This window comes from Rattus rattus, chromosome 10 (assembly GCF_011064425.1).
Source record: "Rattus rattus isolate New Zealand chromosome 10, Rrattus_CSIRO_v1, whole genome shotgun sequence".
NCBI lineage: Eukaryota > Metazoa > Chordata > Mammalia > Rodentia > Muridae > Rattus > Rattus rattus.
Window position 1 is genome coordinate 9,957,476 of NC_046163.1, and position 19,126 is coordinate 9,976,601.

The 19,126-nt window shown below is 43.4% G+C and overlaps 1 protein-coding gene across 1 annotated transcript in view; it reads right to left on the reverse strand.

Annotated features, from left to right (window-relative positions):
- Positions 1-19,126, reverse strand: part of Nckap5 (NCK associated protein 5) — a 555,868-nt gene that overhangs the window by 185,749 nt on the left and 350,993 nt on the right. Inside the window, exons 7-8 of the mRNA XM_032914699.1 lie at positions 8,861-8,899; positions 1,862-1,981 (exon numbers count right to left, since the gene is read on the reverse strand). Of these exons, the coding sequence (XP_032770590.1) occupies positions 1,862-1,981; positions 8,861-8,899 (159 nt within the window). The remainder of the gene's footprint in view (positions 1-1,861; positions 1,982-8,860; positions 8,900-19,126) is intronic.

Here is a 19,126-nt window from a genome sequence, read left to right on the forward strand (position 1 = left end):
GAAAAATTCATGAGCAGGCAACAGCTGTTAAATGTAATTACAATATCAGATCTTGATTGAAAAAACTGCAAAAGAAATGGAGCTTCTCACAAATTCATGCTCCCCAATGACAAACACGGATGGTGGTCGGGTCCAGGAAACAAAATGGAGACACACGATTTCTCCCTGTGGCCTGCCAACAACTTTTGAGCCATAAATTATAAATTATGTTCCAACAGATAAAGCAGGGAGGAAATTAATTTCTGAGATGAGATCTATTTTGTAATTCAAAGAGCTTTCCTATTTTAAATTAGGGGTGGGGCTAACTCCTGATACTGTTTTGCTAACGCTGTCTCCTTCTATGAACTGCAGCCTCTCTTCATTCCATAGAGGAGTACTAAGACATGTATGCCAGAATGCAGAGAATAGGTGAGGAAATCAAACACTGAGAAAACGTTTCAGGGAGAATTTCCAGCGATGATGGGAGTGCTCTACATACATACAGTCCAACGCAGTGTGCACACGGTTTGCACTCCTTGGTATGTTTATCGTAGAGCACAGGAAGCTAACTTTAGCTTTAAAGAATTGTGTGTGTGTGTGTGTGTGTGTGTGTGTGTGTGTGTGTGTGTGTGTGTGTGTGCCAGAGAAGGCAGGTGGCATTCCTTATGTGGCCATCCATCTTTTGGAGAAAATGTCTCTCTTTACTGGCCCACACCTTGCTGAACTGGTTAGTGAGCTTCTCAGGGATTTACCCTGTTAGAATTACAAATGTGTGCCACCCATTTTATTTTTAGGGATTCTCTGAGGATAGCTCCCCATGCTTGCAAACAAGTAATTCACACTCTGAATATCTCCCCAGTGTTTAGTGTAAAAATTTCAAGCAGGAATTTAAATAGCCCACCATAGACCACAAATGGTAGTTCTGCTGCTGGCCAGTGCAGTCTCAAAGATCAGTAGGTTCCTGGTCTATCAAACCAAACGACTTGTGAGTTGCCTTTGACAAACTGTTCAGCTCCCTGTGAATCCCCACCACTGTCTCTGACAGCATAGGCCAGAAAAGTTCTGAGCAGAGCTCACGGGATCCAGTCTAAATAAATGTGTAAGTTAAGAACAGGAGGGTGGGAATGAGTAAAGGCTAACCTTCTAGCCTCCTGTGCCAATCATGTGCCTCCCACCACATGGCATTTCTCTCATGCTCCCCCATGGTTGGTTTCAAAATGAAACAGTTCTGTGCAAATTGGGAAGGTACCTAAGGGCAGAGGGGCAGAGAGAGCCCTCAGCCAAAGATCCTGGAGAGTCGCAAAGATATCATATCCCAACTCTATGCCACAGTTGCACGTAGGTTACTGAAGAATACATTCTGTGTCATGTATGTGTGTTGTGTGTGTGTGTGTGTGTGTGTATTCGTGTGTATGTGTTTGTTCAAGTGTGTGTCCATATACACTTGGATGTAGAGGGCAGAGGCCAGCCTTAGATGTTGTTCCTTAGGAACTTGTTTTAGGAGACAGGGTCTCTTGCTTTTATCTGGAATTTGTCATTTGCCTAGACTGTCCACCACACCTGGGTTTTTAAACATTGGTTCTAGGAATTAAACCTAGGTAGTCATGCTTAGCAGACTGCGACTGTAGCATCTCTCCAGCCCAGAGGACGGACACATCTCATCTTTCCTTTCCCTGTGTACTCTTCTTTGGAGTTTTTCTTTATGACGATATAATTTTCCAAAGTAGACAACTTGAGAGACAGACACTACCTGAGACAGCAAGGCACTGGGTTTTGGTGCAATCTGCCTTACACCCGGGGAGGCTGGCAAGCTTGGAATGCAAGCGGCTTCCTGTCAAGAGCTTTTTAGGAGCAAGGGCTGTTTTCCCACATACGCACATACCTGGAGGAGCACATCAGAAGCCGGTCTGACTCGCTGTTGGAACAGGATGCTGAGTGCTCGGTTCTGTTGCTCCAAGTCAAACACTCTTGTTTTCAACTTTACACACTCCTCCCTTAGATCCTACAAAAAGACACATGAAGAGAGAAAAGAAAGTCTGACTGAAAGATGCCTTTGCATATTATAGCTGAATTTGCATGATACTTCAGACATATTAAAAAAAAAACACCATTCTATTCTTCAGAGCCTCCAGAAAAATAAGTCATGAACAACATTTTCTTCCATGGACCATTGTCTGATGGAATTGTTATGTTCAGGGAAGACCAATCGTACAAAAATAAATAAATAAAGCACCTTCAAATCAGAAATGCATTAATGCGGTCCGCTAGTTTTGAAGGCGGTAAATCTTAGTGATATAAAGTCAATTTACGTTTCTACCTACATATTATGCTTTTTCGATGTCTTCATAAAAGCAATCATAAAGAACGAAGCACAAGGACAACAGTATTTTTACAACGACGAAGGAACCAATGAACTAAAGGAGCTAGCACTTCAGATGGAGCCGTCGGTGTCATTTAGGGAAATGAGTTGAGATTCTCAGCATCGTGACTCACGTAGCCACTGATGCATTTAGTGGAAAAGAGTAACTCTGAATGAAGGGGTGTGTGTGTGTGTGTGTGTGTGTGTGTGTGTGTGTGTGTGTGTGTGTGTGTGTGTGTGTCTGTGTGTGTGTGTGCAGGTTTGCCAGTGGCTTGGACCTTGCTTAATAGGCTAGGCAGGCAGCACATTGGCAGTGCTGGGATTACAAGTGTGCACTGCCCTGCCTGCCTTTTGCATGTGCGTTCTGGGGCTAAGTTCCTTATGCTTGCAAGGCAAGCGTTTTGCTGACTGAGCTCTCTGTGTAGTCACAGGTGAAGGCATTTCAACTACCACTGTATCTTGCCCATCCTTCAAACAGGTTGGCCGGGGCACTTGGGAGGGAACACAGTTGTCCCTTCAGTGCCACTATTGGGAGCGACTGCTTTCAATAGTTCAAGTCCTTCCAAGACCTTTTCCCTAGCTCACAGCCTGGGGAGCTGTTGAATAGGGCCTTTGGGGACTTCACCATGGGGCTGCCTCTCTCCCAGGCTGTGATATCAGTTCTTGTGTGAGTTCAATGGTAATACCCTCTCTGATAAGGTTTAAACTTAAAGCTCACATTCAAGGCTCTTCAAACTCTGGTCTCTTCCTACATTTCAAGGTCCATCCACTGCTGCCTTTCAGAGCAGTTTTCCAATGTGCTGTAGGAACGTCTGACAGCAGCTTAAATGTCCATTTTTGGGACCTTACCTGGCACTCAGGATGACTGTTCCCTTGCTTAGACCCCATCAAGCCGTTACTGCCTCTGCTGCAACTCTAAGGAGAAAGCACTCTGTGTTCCCCTCATCTTCTTGCTGTAGACCTGCCTTGTCAGCTAACTGACACATCCGTAAGGAGAAAAGTCACAACACAAGCACGGTCCTTTCTCCACTCGCTCTTATTCTCTCTTTCAATGCACCACTGCCTACAGTATGAGCTTAGTAGATGTTCCTGTTTATTTGTTGTGTTTGTTATAAATGTTGGAGGAGATGAAGTTGTCAAATAACCTGGTAACCTGCATAATACAGAGACCTGTCAGTCAGGTGGGGTACCTGTCCTCTGACATGGCCAGTGATGGGCTCACATAGGCCCTGAAAGGAAGGGAGAGTACCAGTAGGCAGCAGTGTTTTCCAGAACTCAGGGGTACCCACCTTTATTAAGGGACTCACAGTATTAAAAGTGTGTGTATGGTGTGAAGTGTGTGCATGTATATGATATGAGGTGTGTGTATGTGTGTGTGCGCACGTGTGAGTGTGCACATGTTGTGTGTGTGCTCATGTGTGCTTGTTGTCATACACACATGTCTATGGAGGTCAGAGGACAACCTCTCTTCTCTTTCTACATTTTTTAAGACAGGGTTTCATTGCCTGATGCTGACCTTGACTGGTACTGGAGTTTCCGGGAATTCTCTTCTCTCTGCCTCCAATCTCCTCAAAGGAACGCTCGGATTATACATGCATAGATTACTATATCCAGCCTTAAAGGGATCCTGGACACATGGACACAAGTGCACCTTTTGAGAAGTAAGGATTTTACCTACCGAGTCATCTCTCCAGGCATATCGAACCTTCTGACATTGTGATAGGAGTTTGTCAGTGTTCACAATATCTTGGGACATAGGCAGCTTGCACCGCTTGGGCATACCAGGCCTACATAATAGCTATTAGAAGGCTGTTCCATTTCAACCTTGGTCTATATTAGCCTTGGCCTCTAGACATACAGGGCCGCTGAGGTTGAGCGTGAATTGGCGCCATCATTCTCTGAAGCATGGGTACTGTTTATGGGGGCAAAGAAACCTTCCTGAGCCTTGCCCCATATACACTCCACGTTCTTTCCGTCTTTTCTGGTAAAGTGTGTGAAGCCCACACATACAATGCTCCTAGCTGATCCGCGTCCCTGAATTGGTGGTTGGAATGAAGACCCCAGGAAGACTATGCTGAGGGCAGAAGTGTATATTCTGTGCACGGACACTCCACCACTTTTTTTTTAAAGGCATTCAACCTTTGCTTATCACGTATGCTAATTTCTGTTACCAGCATGCACATAACACTCTCTGCTCTCAACGCTAATTGTTTTCACTACTACTAATTAAGTAATTAATAAAACCTGACTGTGGGGCAGATAAATATTAATAGTACCCATCGGCCGGGAAAACGCAAGCATTCTGGCTAGAAGGAGGCAACAGGGAATGCACACAGAGAGGTGTCAGTTTGTAAGGAGAAAGGGGAGCAGGAGGCCACGGTATTGTAATTGCCTAGCAGAACAGGTGCAAAGCTAGGCCATTCTTCCGGTGGGTAAAATAAAGAAATAAAGAAATGAAGATATCTTCTGCTGAGGCTTTATCTTCACTGGTTTTTGGATGGGTGTGCGTACAGAGTATGGGTATAAGTCAGAGGAGTCATTTCTCTCTTTCCACCTAGTAATTGAACTTGGGCCATCAGGCTTGGCGGCAAGTTGCCTTTTCCCACTGAGCCATCTCTCCAGCCTCTACAGAGAGTTTTTATACAAACACCTGAATTTCAATGGTCACTTCTATCAATTAAGAAACAGTGAAGGTTAATCAGTGGGGACACAGGCAGGAAGCCTGGGGACAATTTGATTGTCTAGCCCAGCACATGGTGGGAGAGAAATGGCTCTGTGCTGTTCACATGCCGAACTCTTCTTGTTGGTATTACTGGGGGTTGGTCTGAGCAATTGTTGCTAAGACTAATATTGGTTTAGGATTGCCCTTGAAAGGAAGCCATGTGAGAGAGGCGTTTGTGTGTCATAGGAGATGACACATCTTAAAACTGGATCATTTATGACTATAGAAATGGCTCAGCAGTTAAGAGTATGTGCTCTTCCAGAGGACCAAATTCAGTTCCCAGCACACATGATGGTCAGCTCTCAATTCGCTGTAATTCTAGTTCCAAGATATTCAGTACCTTCTGGACTCAGGCACTGCACTGACACTGACACACACACACACACACACACACACACACACGATCTCACATCCTCCTATGATGTTACAGGTGAATAATGGTAGTTGTTTTTACATTTTTGTTTTTATTTTTAAATTATTCATGGTATGTGTGTGTGTGTGTGTGTGTGTGCGCACACACACGCACGTGCATGTATGGGCATATGTGAGGGCATCTGGGAAAGAAAGAGAAAAAAAAATGACAGACAGAAATGACAATTTCTGTCATATAACCTGTGCCAACTACATCTCTCTTTGGGATTACTTTCCTCATTTGCATGTGGGTTGCTTTATTTCCCCAAAAAACTATTACGTTTTTGAGATAGTCTCCTGTAGCCCAAGCCCCTATGTATTCAAGAATGACCTTGAACTTGAGATGTTCCAGCCCCCTCTTTTGTCTGTTGGGATTACCAATCTGTGCCACTGAGTCAGGCCTATGCAGTACTGAGAATGGAAAGCAGTATACACAGATAAAACCTCTACCCACCAAGCTGTATCCTCAGCTCTCTTCTGTTCATAATGGAAGAGAAATCTCTGTCTTTCAAAAGCAATTCTAGGGTCCTCTAGGAAACAGGAGGTGCATATTTAGCAGAATGTGACCCTGCGGTCTCTCCAGAAACCCCTGCATGGCTTCCCGTTTGATGAAATCTTTAGGGCATGCTGTCCCATGGTAGCTCTTCTCTATGCACCTAAAAATCCATCCTTGCTGCAGAAGATGGATATGTTTACCAGCCATTACTTGGATTTGTGTGGCTACTATTTGGTGGCTGACCTAAGGACCCTGCTTTCTTCTGCACTGCACCAGACCCCTGAGGCACCATTAAAGAGACAAGAAGTGTTTTAAGAGCTGCGCACAGGGCTGCAGCTGTGGAATAGAGCGAGCTCAGAGCTTTCAACAAGTAGAAAGCAACCAAGAAATCAAAGGTTTCACGAGACGAGGGTACCTTAGGCACCTTGTGGCAGAAATCTGGGTTTATTCACTAGCATCTTATTTTCACCTTCTTCCACAGTTAAAAAAAAAAAAAACAAAAAAAAACCAACCAGTTGTTTTCTGGATTTCTACCTACAGTGGAGACCCACTTACCAGATATCTTAGGTGTGGCCTTGTGATTAAAATCTTTTCAAGGAGAGAGACTCTTGATCTATGGAAGCTTCTAGATGTCATCTTACAAGACAGCTGGGGGCTAGTGAGATGGCTCAGTCGATAATTGTTAAGCCAGTACTCATGTGGTAGAAGGAAAGATCTGTAGACAGAGATCCTCTGATGTACATATTCATGCACACACACCCATGCATTTAGACAGAGAGTAAGTAAATAATGTATGTAAAGGTCTTGTTCGTTTGTTGTAAAGACAGCTGGAATGCTATCCTCTACACTTGGTTTTCTTTTTATGCTGATGGCTGGAATGCAGGCACAATGACTGGAGCAGAAGCAGCTATTTTGGATCATTAGTCAGAACTGGGAATTGTGGCTTAATCACACTGGAAATTATGAGAGAAGTCAGAGACATCATGGACTCAGAACAATAATATCAGCCCTACACTGACTACCTAGTGACTTATTTATGGGAAAGCGATAGTGTTTTATCTTATGTCAGTCATCACTGTTTTATAAATCTGTTCCTTATGACAGAACCCAATTCTAAATAACATAGTTGGATGCCTTTATTTACATGATGTTGATATCAAATGTAAAATAGTTAATGAATACTTGCTAAAGGAAAATTACAGAAGTCTAGCAAAAATACCATCGTAGTTTATGTGCAGTATAAATTTAAATAATATTTAAAAATATCTGTGAGATGGTGTAGATGCCTGATAAATTTCTTTTCTATTAAGACACAGTAGCACAAATTACTTGGTTCTTCACAGTTACACCCTTCAGGGCATGGTGCAGAATGGGGGAATTCTTTTAGAAAAGTTTATACTTTGAAGAATTTGCTAAAATAAATAAAATCTGAGGGAACTAGATTTTAGACTCAGTGAGAGGTGGCTAGGTTAAGAATTACACAATAAAATGTACCAAATCTGTCAAATTTGGACAAGCATGCACTTACTCTGGCTGTGACTCCCATGGTTAATATAGACTGTCTACTTGACAGGATCTAGGATCATCTATGAAATAAGCTTTTCAAAATGTCTGTGAGAGGATTTCTAGACTGAGAATACTGAGGTGGGAAGACCCTCTCTACATACAGGATAACCTTCCACAGGCTGGGGTCCTGGGCTTTATGTGAAGGAGAAAGCAAGCCCAGGGCCAGCACTCATCTCTCCAATCCTCAGCTGTAGATACAAGATGACCAGTTGCTCCAATCCCAGCCATGGATACAATGTGACCATAGCCTCCCTCAGTAGTGATTTCTGCATCTTGATGAACTGAATACTTGAACTGGTAGCTAAAATAAACCACTTTTTCTTCAAGTTTCTTTGGTCAGATATTCTGTCACAATAATGAGGAACATAACTAATAAGTAGCTTTGACTTTGAGGTCCTATGTGTGGAGCCTGAAGGTACAGACTCCAGGGGGGATGATAAGAGTTTGTATGTTTATTTGTATGGATTCCAAAATAATGCCCAGGTAACTCTCCCCACCTTCCCATCTCAGATTTCCCCCATGATCTTGAGAGAAAAGGGTGTTATCTACATGCCCGCTCCACAGAAAAACATTCCATGTAGGGAATTAGAACACTTTTGTAATCTCAAAGACCCCTTGTTGAGTCAAGGGCCCTTTTCAATGCTGTCCCTAAGAAGACCTTCTTGTCCTAGGAACTACCCACCAACTTCTTTAGTTTGCTTCTCAACATAAACCCAAGAGTCTGCTATTCCTTTTGGAAACTGGAAATCTTTCATTTTTAAAAGGTTTCTGTGCTGGTCAGTTTAATTGTCAACTTGACCCAACCTACAGTCACCCGGGAAGAGATTCTTCGGGCGCATATTTGTGGGGTGCTATCTTAATTTCTAAGTGACATATTCCAGCCTACTGTGGGCGGTGCCATTCCCTGGACAGGGATCCCAAAGTATCAGAGAGGACAAAAGTAGCTGAAGGCACAGAAGCAAGGAGCCATGTCTTTACTTCCTCTGCTCTTGACTATGGATATAAGAATGCCAATTCTTGCCTTGACTTCTCCACAGTCAGTTGTAATCAGGAATTTTAAGTCAAATAAATGCTTTCTGTGACTGTGTGTTACAATAACAGGAATGAAAATAGTATAGCTTCTTTTCACCTTTTCAAGAGTTTAAACTGTATGAATAAATTGGCTATGTGTTGTTTTTTATGTCTCTCTCTCTCTCTCTCTCTCTCTCTCTCTCTCTCTCTCTTCTCTCTCTCTGCTCTAGCCTAAGTAAACAAACATGAGTTTGGCAGTGTAATGTGTACTCCATTCACATTAGCACATCAAGTAATAGGCAGGAGGTAAACCTACCTTTTGAGTGAGTAGAGCTCGAACAACTTGGTTGGCTACCTGTAAAAAAGGAAGGAAGTTGTTGGTTATAACAGACTATGAATGTATACTCATTTAACAAGTCCTCCACAGATTCTAGCCCGTAATGAGCCCCTCATAGTCCTATTCCCTTTACCCTTAAAAGATTTTTCTCTGCATAACAAGTACGTCCTTCTGGGTAATATTTTACTATATCTAATGGTGACCTTGTGGTTAATTACAACGATACAGCTGGGAAGAAAATTCACACCTTGACTTTCACATTTCCATATTTGGGGAAATAATCTCTTCATATGTATTCCATAAAGCTACAGAAACAAGCAGTAAGAGACCCCATCCTAATGGTCTGTGCACATTTTCCCTGCATCACTGGTAACTATCTTTGTTGACACTCCTTCCATTCCTTACCTGTCTTGCTGCGTCTAAAATGACTGGGACCCGAAAAAGATACACAGATGAGAATGGGGTAGCCCCTTTCCTGTGTGGCCCATGTTGCTCCTCTGTCTTCCCCTGTATCCCTGTCTAGTGTTTGCCACTCGTAATAGACCCTGGTAGTTGTTAAGTTATTCAACAGTAGAAAATCCCCATCTTTGATCTTGGGGCCTAGACACATCCCAGCTCTTCTTTCTTCCCAAATGACAGTTCCAACTAGTAAGACATAAGCAGACTATTTATCTTGGGTCTAGGAGAGACTGTAAGAAGAAAGGAAGCAGATTACCACTCTTTCTGTTTGTGTGGCCTAAAAGTGATCACGGATAGAGTCCAGCTTCATAGCTCACAGCGATATCCTTTAAAGGACCAAAAGTCAAGTAGCCTGAACATATACCATGAAAAGATTATGAAATCAGTCTTCATATCGATCAAATGAATAAAGAAAATGTAGTATATCTACACAATGGGATATTATTCGTCCATAAAAAATGAAATCTTGTTGGTAGTAAAAAGAATGAATAGATTGTTAAACAAAATAATCCCGATTCCAAAAAGATAAAATAACATGTTTTCTCTCATGTGTGCAGTCAATATTTTTAATAAAGACATGAAATTGGATGGAGGGCGATTTGGGAAGAGAAAGAGGATTGAGAGAATGGAGGAAAAAGGACATGACAGAATAAGAGGGAGACGCACATCATCAAAATGTTTGTTCTGTACATGGAAGAAATGTTATAACAAAACCTACTACCTTGTATTAGTCACATATCTTAATTTAAAAAAATGATTTTTGGAACAACAGCAGCTATCTTGACAACAAGCATCATGAAGCATGTTTAGGTAGGAAAACAGAGAAGGTCGTGTGCTAGTCTTGTCACAGTTTCCACTGGCTGTTGCTCTACTTCCGTTGAACAGACACCAGAGTGACTATTATTCTGAGTTTCTTGCAAGATATAGCAAACATAATTCTCAGCATTATGCTGTATAGGAGGCAAGGCTGATATCAGCCTATCTAGAACTCCCTGTGTAGCTAAAAATGACCTTGAACTTCTGACCTGGGATTACAGGCATGGACCACCACACCAAGTGTAGGTCATGTTGGGATGGATCCCAGGGCTTTATACATGCTAGGCAGGCACTGTATCAGGGGAGTCCTAGCCTGAGCCATCACTAATGTCTTAACAGAATTTTAATTTTCTTCAAGCAACTTGGGACCTCAGAGAAAGCTAGATTCCTCTTCAACCGAAGACAAGAATCATAATTAAGCTAAGCCAACATTGGCATTCCAGTCTATTTCTGTGCCTACTAGAGGGAAAAGCATGTAATGTTAATCAAGTTAAAACCACATTGAAACCTAAGAGTGTGTCTGAGTTTTCAAAGATCTGACAAGCCCTCCATAGTTCTTCAGTGTTTTTCAATGTATGTATTAAGATCATATTTTTTATTGAAGATTTAAAAACACAATTAGGGATGTCTATTGCTAACCTTCAGTATTACCTTGAAGTTATGTACCATATGGATTGTCTTGTAAAATTAAGTATGATTAACTAAAGTAGGCAGACAAGGTGTAGTGGTCTATGCTCAGAGACCTAACACTGAGGTGGTTGAGGCAAGATCTCAAGTTCAAGCCCAACCTGGGCTACACAGGGGAATCTTTTCTTCCAAATCAATGTTAAGATTTAGAATTTAATAAGTTATATATGCTGTATATACAATTTAATTTGTATAATACTTGTGTGTGTGTGTGTGTGTGTGTGTGTATAAACTACATATTACAAAACATTGCCTGTCTAACTGAAACTAACAAACATTAAAAACAAAGTTAAGGACCTAGAGCAGTGGTTTTCAACCTGTAGGTCATGACTCCTTTGGGAGTCCAATGATTCTTTTACAGGGGTCACCTAAGGCCATCAGAAAACATAATATTTATATTATAATTCATAACATAAACAAATTACAGTTATGAAGTAGCAATGAAAATAATTTTATGGTTGGGGGTCACGACAACAGGAACTATATTAAAGGTTCACAGCATTAGGGAAGTTGAGATCCACTGGCCTCACATATTTCAGATATTTCCGGGGTTAAGAGGGTTTCCTGCACAGGCATGTGTACTCAAGTTCAAATTCCCAACACCCACAGAGGAAATAGGATATGCATGTAACACCTGTAACCCCAGCTCCACGGTGTGTGGAGATGAGAAAACTGATGGTGCTTGATGGCCTCTAGCCTAGCCATGAAAAAGCGAGCTCCTGGTTCAGGGAGAGCCCGTGTCTCAAAGGAGTAGGTGGAACATGATGGAGAAGATATGATATCCGATATCTTCTTCTGTTCTCTTTGTGCACTCATTGTACACACACACACACACACACACACACACACACACACACACACACACACACACTCATACAGAAACACATTCACAAATGCAAGAATAAATGAAAACACGTGAAATAGTTAGATACTATAGAATATAAAATACACTTGTTTGCATCCGTTTCTCCTTCAGCTATTCAATACAAAATTTCTGAACATCTACCTATGACACTGGACAACAGGGGCATGGCCATCTATAGCAAGGATATAGCAGGCTGGTGGCTACAATCACACCATGAAACATATGTTATCACTATGGTGATTCTCAGATTCAGCCAGAGATCTTGGGGAATTTTTTTTTTCATCTACTTTTGCACTGGGTAACACATTTATTTTGGACGATACTCAGCTCTGTGCGCCCGACTCTCATCATGGGATATTCTGTGTGTGAATGTTTTCATAGGGCTTAATTGTCTCTAGACTCAATATTGACAAAACAACACATCCTTCACGACAGTTGGCTACCAGCAAGTCTCAGAGAAAATTAAAACATAAGCTAGCACTGAGTGTTGGGTAGGAGGCATTTATGCCACAAGAAGTAAACAGTTAGAATCAAGACTATCCATAATTTATTAGTTAAAGTGTATGCACAAAGGGTATTTTGCCTAGGAAAACCTTTCCAAATTTACCTTATTGACATGAAATAAACATGGGAAGTTTCTCATTAAAACCAAATAGTCTTGTCTTTTGTATACATTTCTAATATGTGTCACTGGGTGTGGTTGGGTGACTGGGTATGCACCATGCCTTTGGAGGCAAGAGCCTGACCTCAGGTGGTTTCCCTAATCATTGTCTCTCTTAGTTTTTGAGTCAGAGTCTCTCACAAACGCTGGGGAGCTTTGCTTGTACTTGACGCTCTGGCCAGGGATCTAGCAGCCTCCACCCCTGGCCCTGTGGTAAAGCACACAGAAAATGCACCTGGTGTTTTATGTGAGCTCTGGGGATCAAACTGAGTTATGCTTGTATAGCAAAACACTTTACAGACGGAGACCTCTCTCCCCAGCCCCCAAATCTTGGGAGTTTTTAAACATTCATTCCAATTTATAAGTAGCTGAGAGTTTAAAGTCAAACAATACATCACCTCTTTACTGTTGCCGTGTGAAGGAAAATAGAAGACTTGAGCTGTCTATGTAGGCAGAATTGGAGAACAATATACAGAAGTTAATTCAAACCATAAATAATTTACTTAAAAAAACTCAAGACTTGGATTTGATTTACATGCTCATAAAACTGCCGAATATCAATATTTTCTTTTCTTCCTCCAAACTGGTTGCTCTCTTAAGCCATTCAGTGTTAACAGTGGTCACATAAAATGGCTGTATGTATGATTTAATGGGGGACATAGAGTAATATCCTACCCTTAACAGCCCACGGGAGGAGATATGCTGTATCTGTGCAATCCAGCTCCTTGCCTGGTGGGCTTACTGACTCTGTATCGGACACCGTTCCCTCTGGCATGCTCTTTGGACAACTGTTTGCTTTACCTGAAAATTGAACAATATTTCTGTAGCTGCTGACACAGAGGTGGAATCACCGGAAGGACCCAGGGGTTCTCTGTGGAAGGGAGTTACGAACGCTTCCCCTCTACAGTCAATAATGATGGATTCTTAGGCTTCTTGCTGTGTTCATGCCTTCCCTTCCCTGTCCTGACAGAGCCAGTGCTGGGATGTGGCGCCTTCAGTCCCTAATAGGCTCACGTGACGATGCCTGGGACATGCCTCTACCCATAAGGCTCTCGGAATCTGCCCTCAGCTCTTCGGTAGCAGATAATCACATACTGCCATGCCCAGCTAATGAGAACAAATCACTACCAGGGGTACCTGCCAGCTTCTCTCAGAAGGAAGGCAGAACAGCAGCTGGCCTGGGCCGGAGGGACCTGAGGTACACAGAGTAGAGCTGACAGTGCTTCTGCTGCTAGCTTGTGGGACATCCTTGCCCAGGTTTTCTGTGGAGACTTCCCAGCTCTGGGCCTAGGAGACAATGCAGAGTGCTTCTTTCCTCTTCAGTGAGAATTCTGTCAGAAAACTGATATTTTCACCCCGGAAGGCCTTAGCGCTCCCTTGCACTAAACACCAAGTAAACTGCGAGGCTTGCTGCTGTCTCCACCGCCTCAGCATGGGGACTGATAGGCTCCCTAGCACATCTGGATGTTTTTGTTTGTTTTTATGCTAGGGGTCCTTTTCCTTCTAGACACTTGGCTTCCAGAGACAGAAGGAGAAGGTAAGATTGCTGATCTTTCTGTGATTTGAGTCCAAAAGAGCCCTCTCCTGAGCTGTGTGAGAGACCAAGCTGGAGAATTTTCAGTCGGTTTTTACCTAGTTGACCAGCCCACAAGGATCCCTTGGGGTGGAGGGCTTAAAGTTGCTTGTCCTTAGAGGGGAGGTGAAAAGTCACTGAACCTAGACAGCAGTTCCCTGTTGCCTATTGCCAGCCTCCCTGGCTCTGATGGGAGACTTACTTCAACACAGTCATTACAATCTATTTGAAAACAAGTGTGATTTTGAAAATGCGCTTCAGAGGGGTTTCCTGTCCTCTAGAGCATTGGTTACTATAAAGAGGCAGCTTAGGGCAAGGAGGAGAGTATTTGCAGATAGTCACTAGGAAGACTTGAATTCAGAGGCTGTGGAGATGGCTCAGCCCATAAAGTGCCTGTCTTGTCAGGATGAAGACCTGAGTTCCAACCTCAAATTCTACTTTTTAAAAGCCAGGCGTGGGGCTAGGGATAGGACAGGGAAGTTCAAGTGAAGCGAAAAACAGTATGCAAATGTAAGGACTAAGTATGGCTACCCAGAAGCCCATGCAAATGACGGGTGGGCATGGTAGTCCACTGGTAATTCCAGACTCATTAGTTGGAGAGAAGGGATACCCACAGCAAGCTGGATAGGGAGATTAGGCATATTGGTGACCTGGGGTTTTGACTGAAAGACTCTAATTCATTGATTAAGGAGGATGAACAACTGAGGATGATTCCAACATCAACCTTGGGTTCATGCATGTATTCATACACACATGTGCTATACCTATGAAAATCTCTCATATACCTCTACATATACATATCACAGAGAAACACACTAAAATTGGAGAGAAGAAGCCAAGTGTGCTGGCACATGGAAGCACTAGGGCTTTAGAGATGGGCTTATCCCCAAGGTGATCAGTCAAGCCAGCTTAGCTTACTTGGTGAGTTCTAGGCAGTGAAAGATCCTATCTCAAAAAACAATGTGGGAATCACCTGAGGAATGACATGTGAGGTTGTCCTTTGGTTTCTACAAGCATGTGTGCGTGCATGCCCACGCGTGCGTGCACACACACACACTCACACATACACTCACACACTCACTCACACATACACACACACTCATACATACACACACACTCACACACACAAAGACACACACATACACTCACACACACACACTCATACACATACACACAAACACACACACACTCACACATACAGAGACACACACATACACTCTCACACACACACTCACACATACACACAAACACACACACTCACACATACACACACACTCACACATACACACACTCACCTGCAGTCACACACACACACACACACAGTCACGCACACACACACACACACACACACACACTCACACATACACACACACACGCACACACACACACACACACACACACTCACACACACACACACACTCACACATACACACACACTCACACATACACACTCACACACACTCACACACTCACACATACAAATATACACTCACACACACACTCACACACACACACACCTGTACACAAATACACACACACACTTAGGTCTACAGACAGCATGCTGCTGTCACAGACTAATAAGATAGTAGCTTTCTTTATTCATAAAACATGGGAACCAGCTGACGTTGTGAGAAAAGTATGAGGTGACTGTGTAGTCAGAGAAGCCACTGAGGCAGGGCCAAGTGTAGAGGAGTCATTCCATCAATGGCAAATGGCAGCCAGGAGGGGAGGCTCAGGGGGCAGGTCACTTGTGCATGTCAGAGTGAAGAAAATGGATTTTATCTGTAAAAGCATAAAGTGTGTGTGTGTGTGTTTGTGTGTGTGTGTGTGTGTGTGTGTGTGTGTGTGTGCGCGCGCGCGCTCATGACATGAATGCCTAAGTCAGCCACAAAGCACACCCTTCCCTCTGTTTCTGATGGTTGAATTTTGAGGCAGGGTCTCATGCACCCAAGCTGACTTCATATTCTCTATGTAGGCAAAGATGACCTTGATTCTGGGGTGATAAGACTACAGGTGTGCACCAAGATGATGTGCTGTGGATAGAACTTCGTGCATGCTGGGAAAGCACTCTACCCAATGCGATTCAGCCTTAGTTGATGTTCATTTATTTTGTGTAAGAGTATTTTCAGGTAAAAACAGGAGAGCTCCACACTTGCTATACTACAAGACAGAGCAGCTGTGACAATGTTTGAACCCTGAGTCTTCCCTAGTCAGGGTCCATATGGCCTCTTCAAATTCAATTTGGTCTTTAAGTATGTCTATTTATTTCCTTCTGAGTATTTATTCTTTGGATTGTGTTTAGGGTTGGTGCATAATAAATGCCTGTTTACCTCCTCTGACGAGATAACGGAAGGCATTAGTCTAAATGCATATGTGGGATTGCAAGAAAACAATTTGGAAATTAATTTCCTGCTGCTCCCTCTACATCTATTCATTTAGTCATTTAACAAACATGCACTAAACACTTCATGTGGGATGAGAATTATACTGAGTCTCGGAGCAATAATAGCAAACAGAATGAAGCTACTGACCAGAGGAGACAGGAATGTGCTCAATTGAGCACCAAAGGCTGGGAAACAGGGTGCGTTCCACTTGCATCACTGCGACTATGACCTTAAAGATGATGTACACTTCTGAAGGTATTGTCCAACCCAGGCATACAGCACCCAGACACACACACACACACACACACACAGAGAGAGAGAGAGAGAGAGAGAGAGAGAGAGAGAGAGAGAGAGAGAGAGAGAGAGATGGTCACAATAATTCTGAGTTTGTGGCTTTTATTAACACAGAAATAATGCTAAACTTTCCATGTGAGCATATCACTGTATGCAGGCTTGTTTCCCGTGTGTCATCCACTCATGCACACTTTGTAAAAGCATTACATGGCCATGGCACTCAGAAGCCCTCCCTACAGCAGTTCTTAACTCTCAGAGGATTTTAAAAACAGGAGTGCCCAGGCTCTGAGCCAGAGTAGAGTCCAACCAGATCTGGAATAGGGCATCATACAGTTAACAGCATATTTGAAGATCCCTATATGTAGGGGGTAGGCAGATGACTCTATGAGTAAGCGCTTGCCACGAAAGCATGAAGACCTAGGTATAAGTCCCAGCACCCACCTAAGAAGGAGAGTGTGATAGTACATGTATGTAATCTCCATCCTGGGGAGGCGGGGCTTGCTAACCTGTGAACATAATCTGTGAGCTCCAGATTCAGAGAAAGGCTCAGTCTAAAAAAAACCCTCTGGCCTTCATCTCTCTCTCTCTCTCTCTCTCTCTCTCTCTCCTCTCTTTCTCTCTCTCTCTCTCTCTCTCTCTCTCTCTCACACACACACACACACACACACACACACACACACTTCTCTTTACTGCTGCTCTGCCTCACTCCCCCTATCCACTGCTGACTACCATCCATCCCTGAAGCTCTCATTGCACCCACAGCTCTAACCCTGACTCCATGACCCTCTCACCTCCTCGCTTCTGTTAGTCTAACAGTTCCATGGGATCGCAGAGCCCATGTGAGGGAGGTGACACTCAAGTTTGTCAGACGCCTCTGTCCATCTGAAGGCGATGCAGCAGCTCAGGGATGCTATCACGGCTATTTTATACACAAACTGTACCTCCGTGTGTGGAGCAGCGGGTCTGGAGGAATTGTGGCTAAGGCAATACTGTGAACACACAGTAGTTCACCACTTGATGGTAGTCTTCCTGCCAAATATTTAGACTAAGAGAACACAGAATCAGTCTTGAAAACTCACGAACTCCCATAAAGCAATGAGGGTAGTCCTTGGTGTGATCCTTTTACTCTAAGGTGAAGAAGCAAGAGAAGCGAAGTGTGTGTGTGTGTGTGTGTGTGTGTGTGTGTGCACGTGTGTGCATGCATACATACATACATACATACATACATACATACATAGTGCTATAGGTATTTATCTGTGCACATGGGAGGCATATATATGTGTGTGGTGTATGTATCCATCTATGTGTGTGTGTGTAGGCAATGCACGTGTGTGTGTGTAAGGACTGCCCAAGCCAGCCTTATACTATGTATCTTTTTCTACATGGGTATGTGCCCGTCTGTGCACAATATTTGCCTATTTCTAATAAAGATGTTCTTTTGTAAAAGCATAGACAGAAGTTTAGATTCCCCAGTGTTTGCTCGAACCTCAACGTACTCCCTATTTCCCAGCAAACAGGCAGGAGGGAAGAAGGGACTGAGGGTGCTTTCCATTTATGCCTTACCTCTGAGTGTATGGTACGCAGCTTACTAGCTAGGAAATACCTTACATGAGGCCTTACCTTGCTAGTTGGACTAATTAGTATAAAAGGCCTTGGAAAGATTTTCCACTTCGCATTATTACTACATGGAACTGCCCCTTCGAGAGCATCCTCTTTCAAGGCTTGGAAACAGCCAGCCTACCCTGTGCAATTAGTTACAGAACAACAGGCATGTGTAATCAGAGGCCGGTATTCACGAATACAAAACATTTGTGTTGCACAGAGGTGGCCCTTTGTTGTAAATCACCTTGCTGGCAACTGTTAATTCCTGCAATTAGGAACAGACGGACTCTCTCTTCAAAAACCCTGCTGTCAGTGGAACCACGGGAAATGATTTCAAAGGAGAAAATTTCAGTTGGTCTGAGGTGCTCTGGTGAAACCCACACAGCAGGGGCGTTCGGAACACGGGGGTGGCTCTTTTTTGTGTGCATGTGTGCACTTGGGTCTGTATGAGCTTGTATGTTTGTGAGCATGCTTAGGCCAGATGCAGACATGAGGTATTTTCCTCAGTCAGTGCTCCAAGTTAATTTGAGTGGGGGTTTCTCACTGAACCTGGAGCTCTTCCAGTCAGCTGAACAGGCTGGCTAGGGAGCCTCAGGGCTCCTCCCACCTCTGCCTCAGTACCACTGGGATGAGAGATGTGTACCACTATACCTAGCTTTCGCCAAGGGTTCTAGGGTCTGAACTTAGTTGCTTACGCTTGTATCATACAGACTATGCCATCTCCATGGCCCAGTCTCTGGCTTCCACTGAGAAACGCTCTGAGCTTTGTGCTGGATGAAGAGTGACCCTCGGGAGAACCGTGTTCGGTACAAAGCTCTGTGATTTGAGCCCATGAATTTGACTTCTGAATACAGGTCACGTCTCCCTGGAAATTTCCGTGCAAGAGGTGAAAGTGCAACTTGGC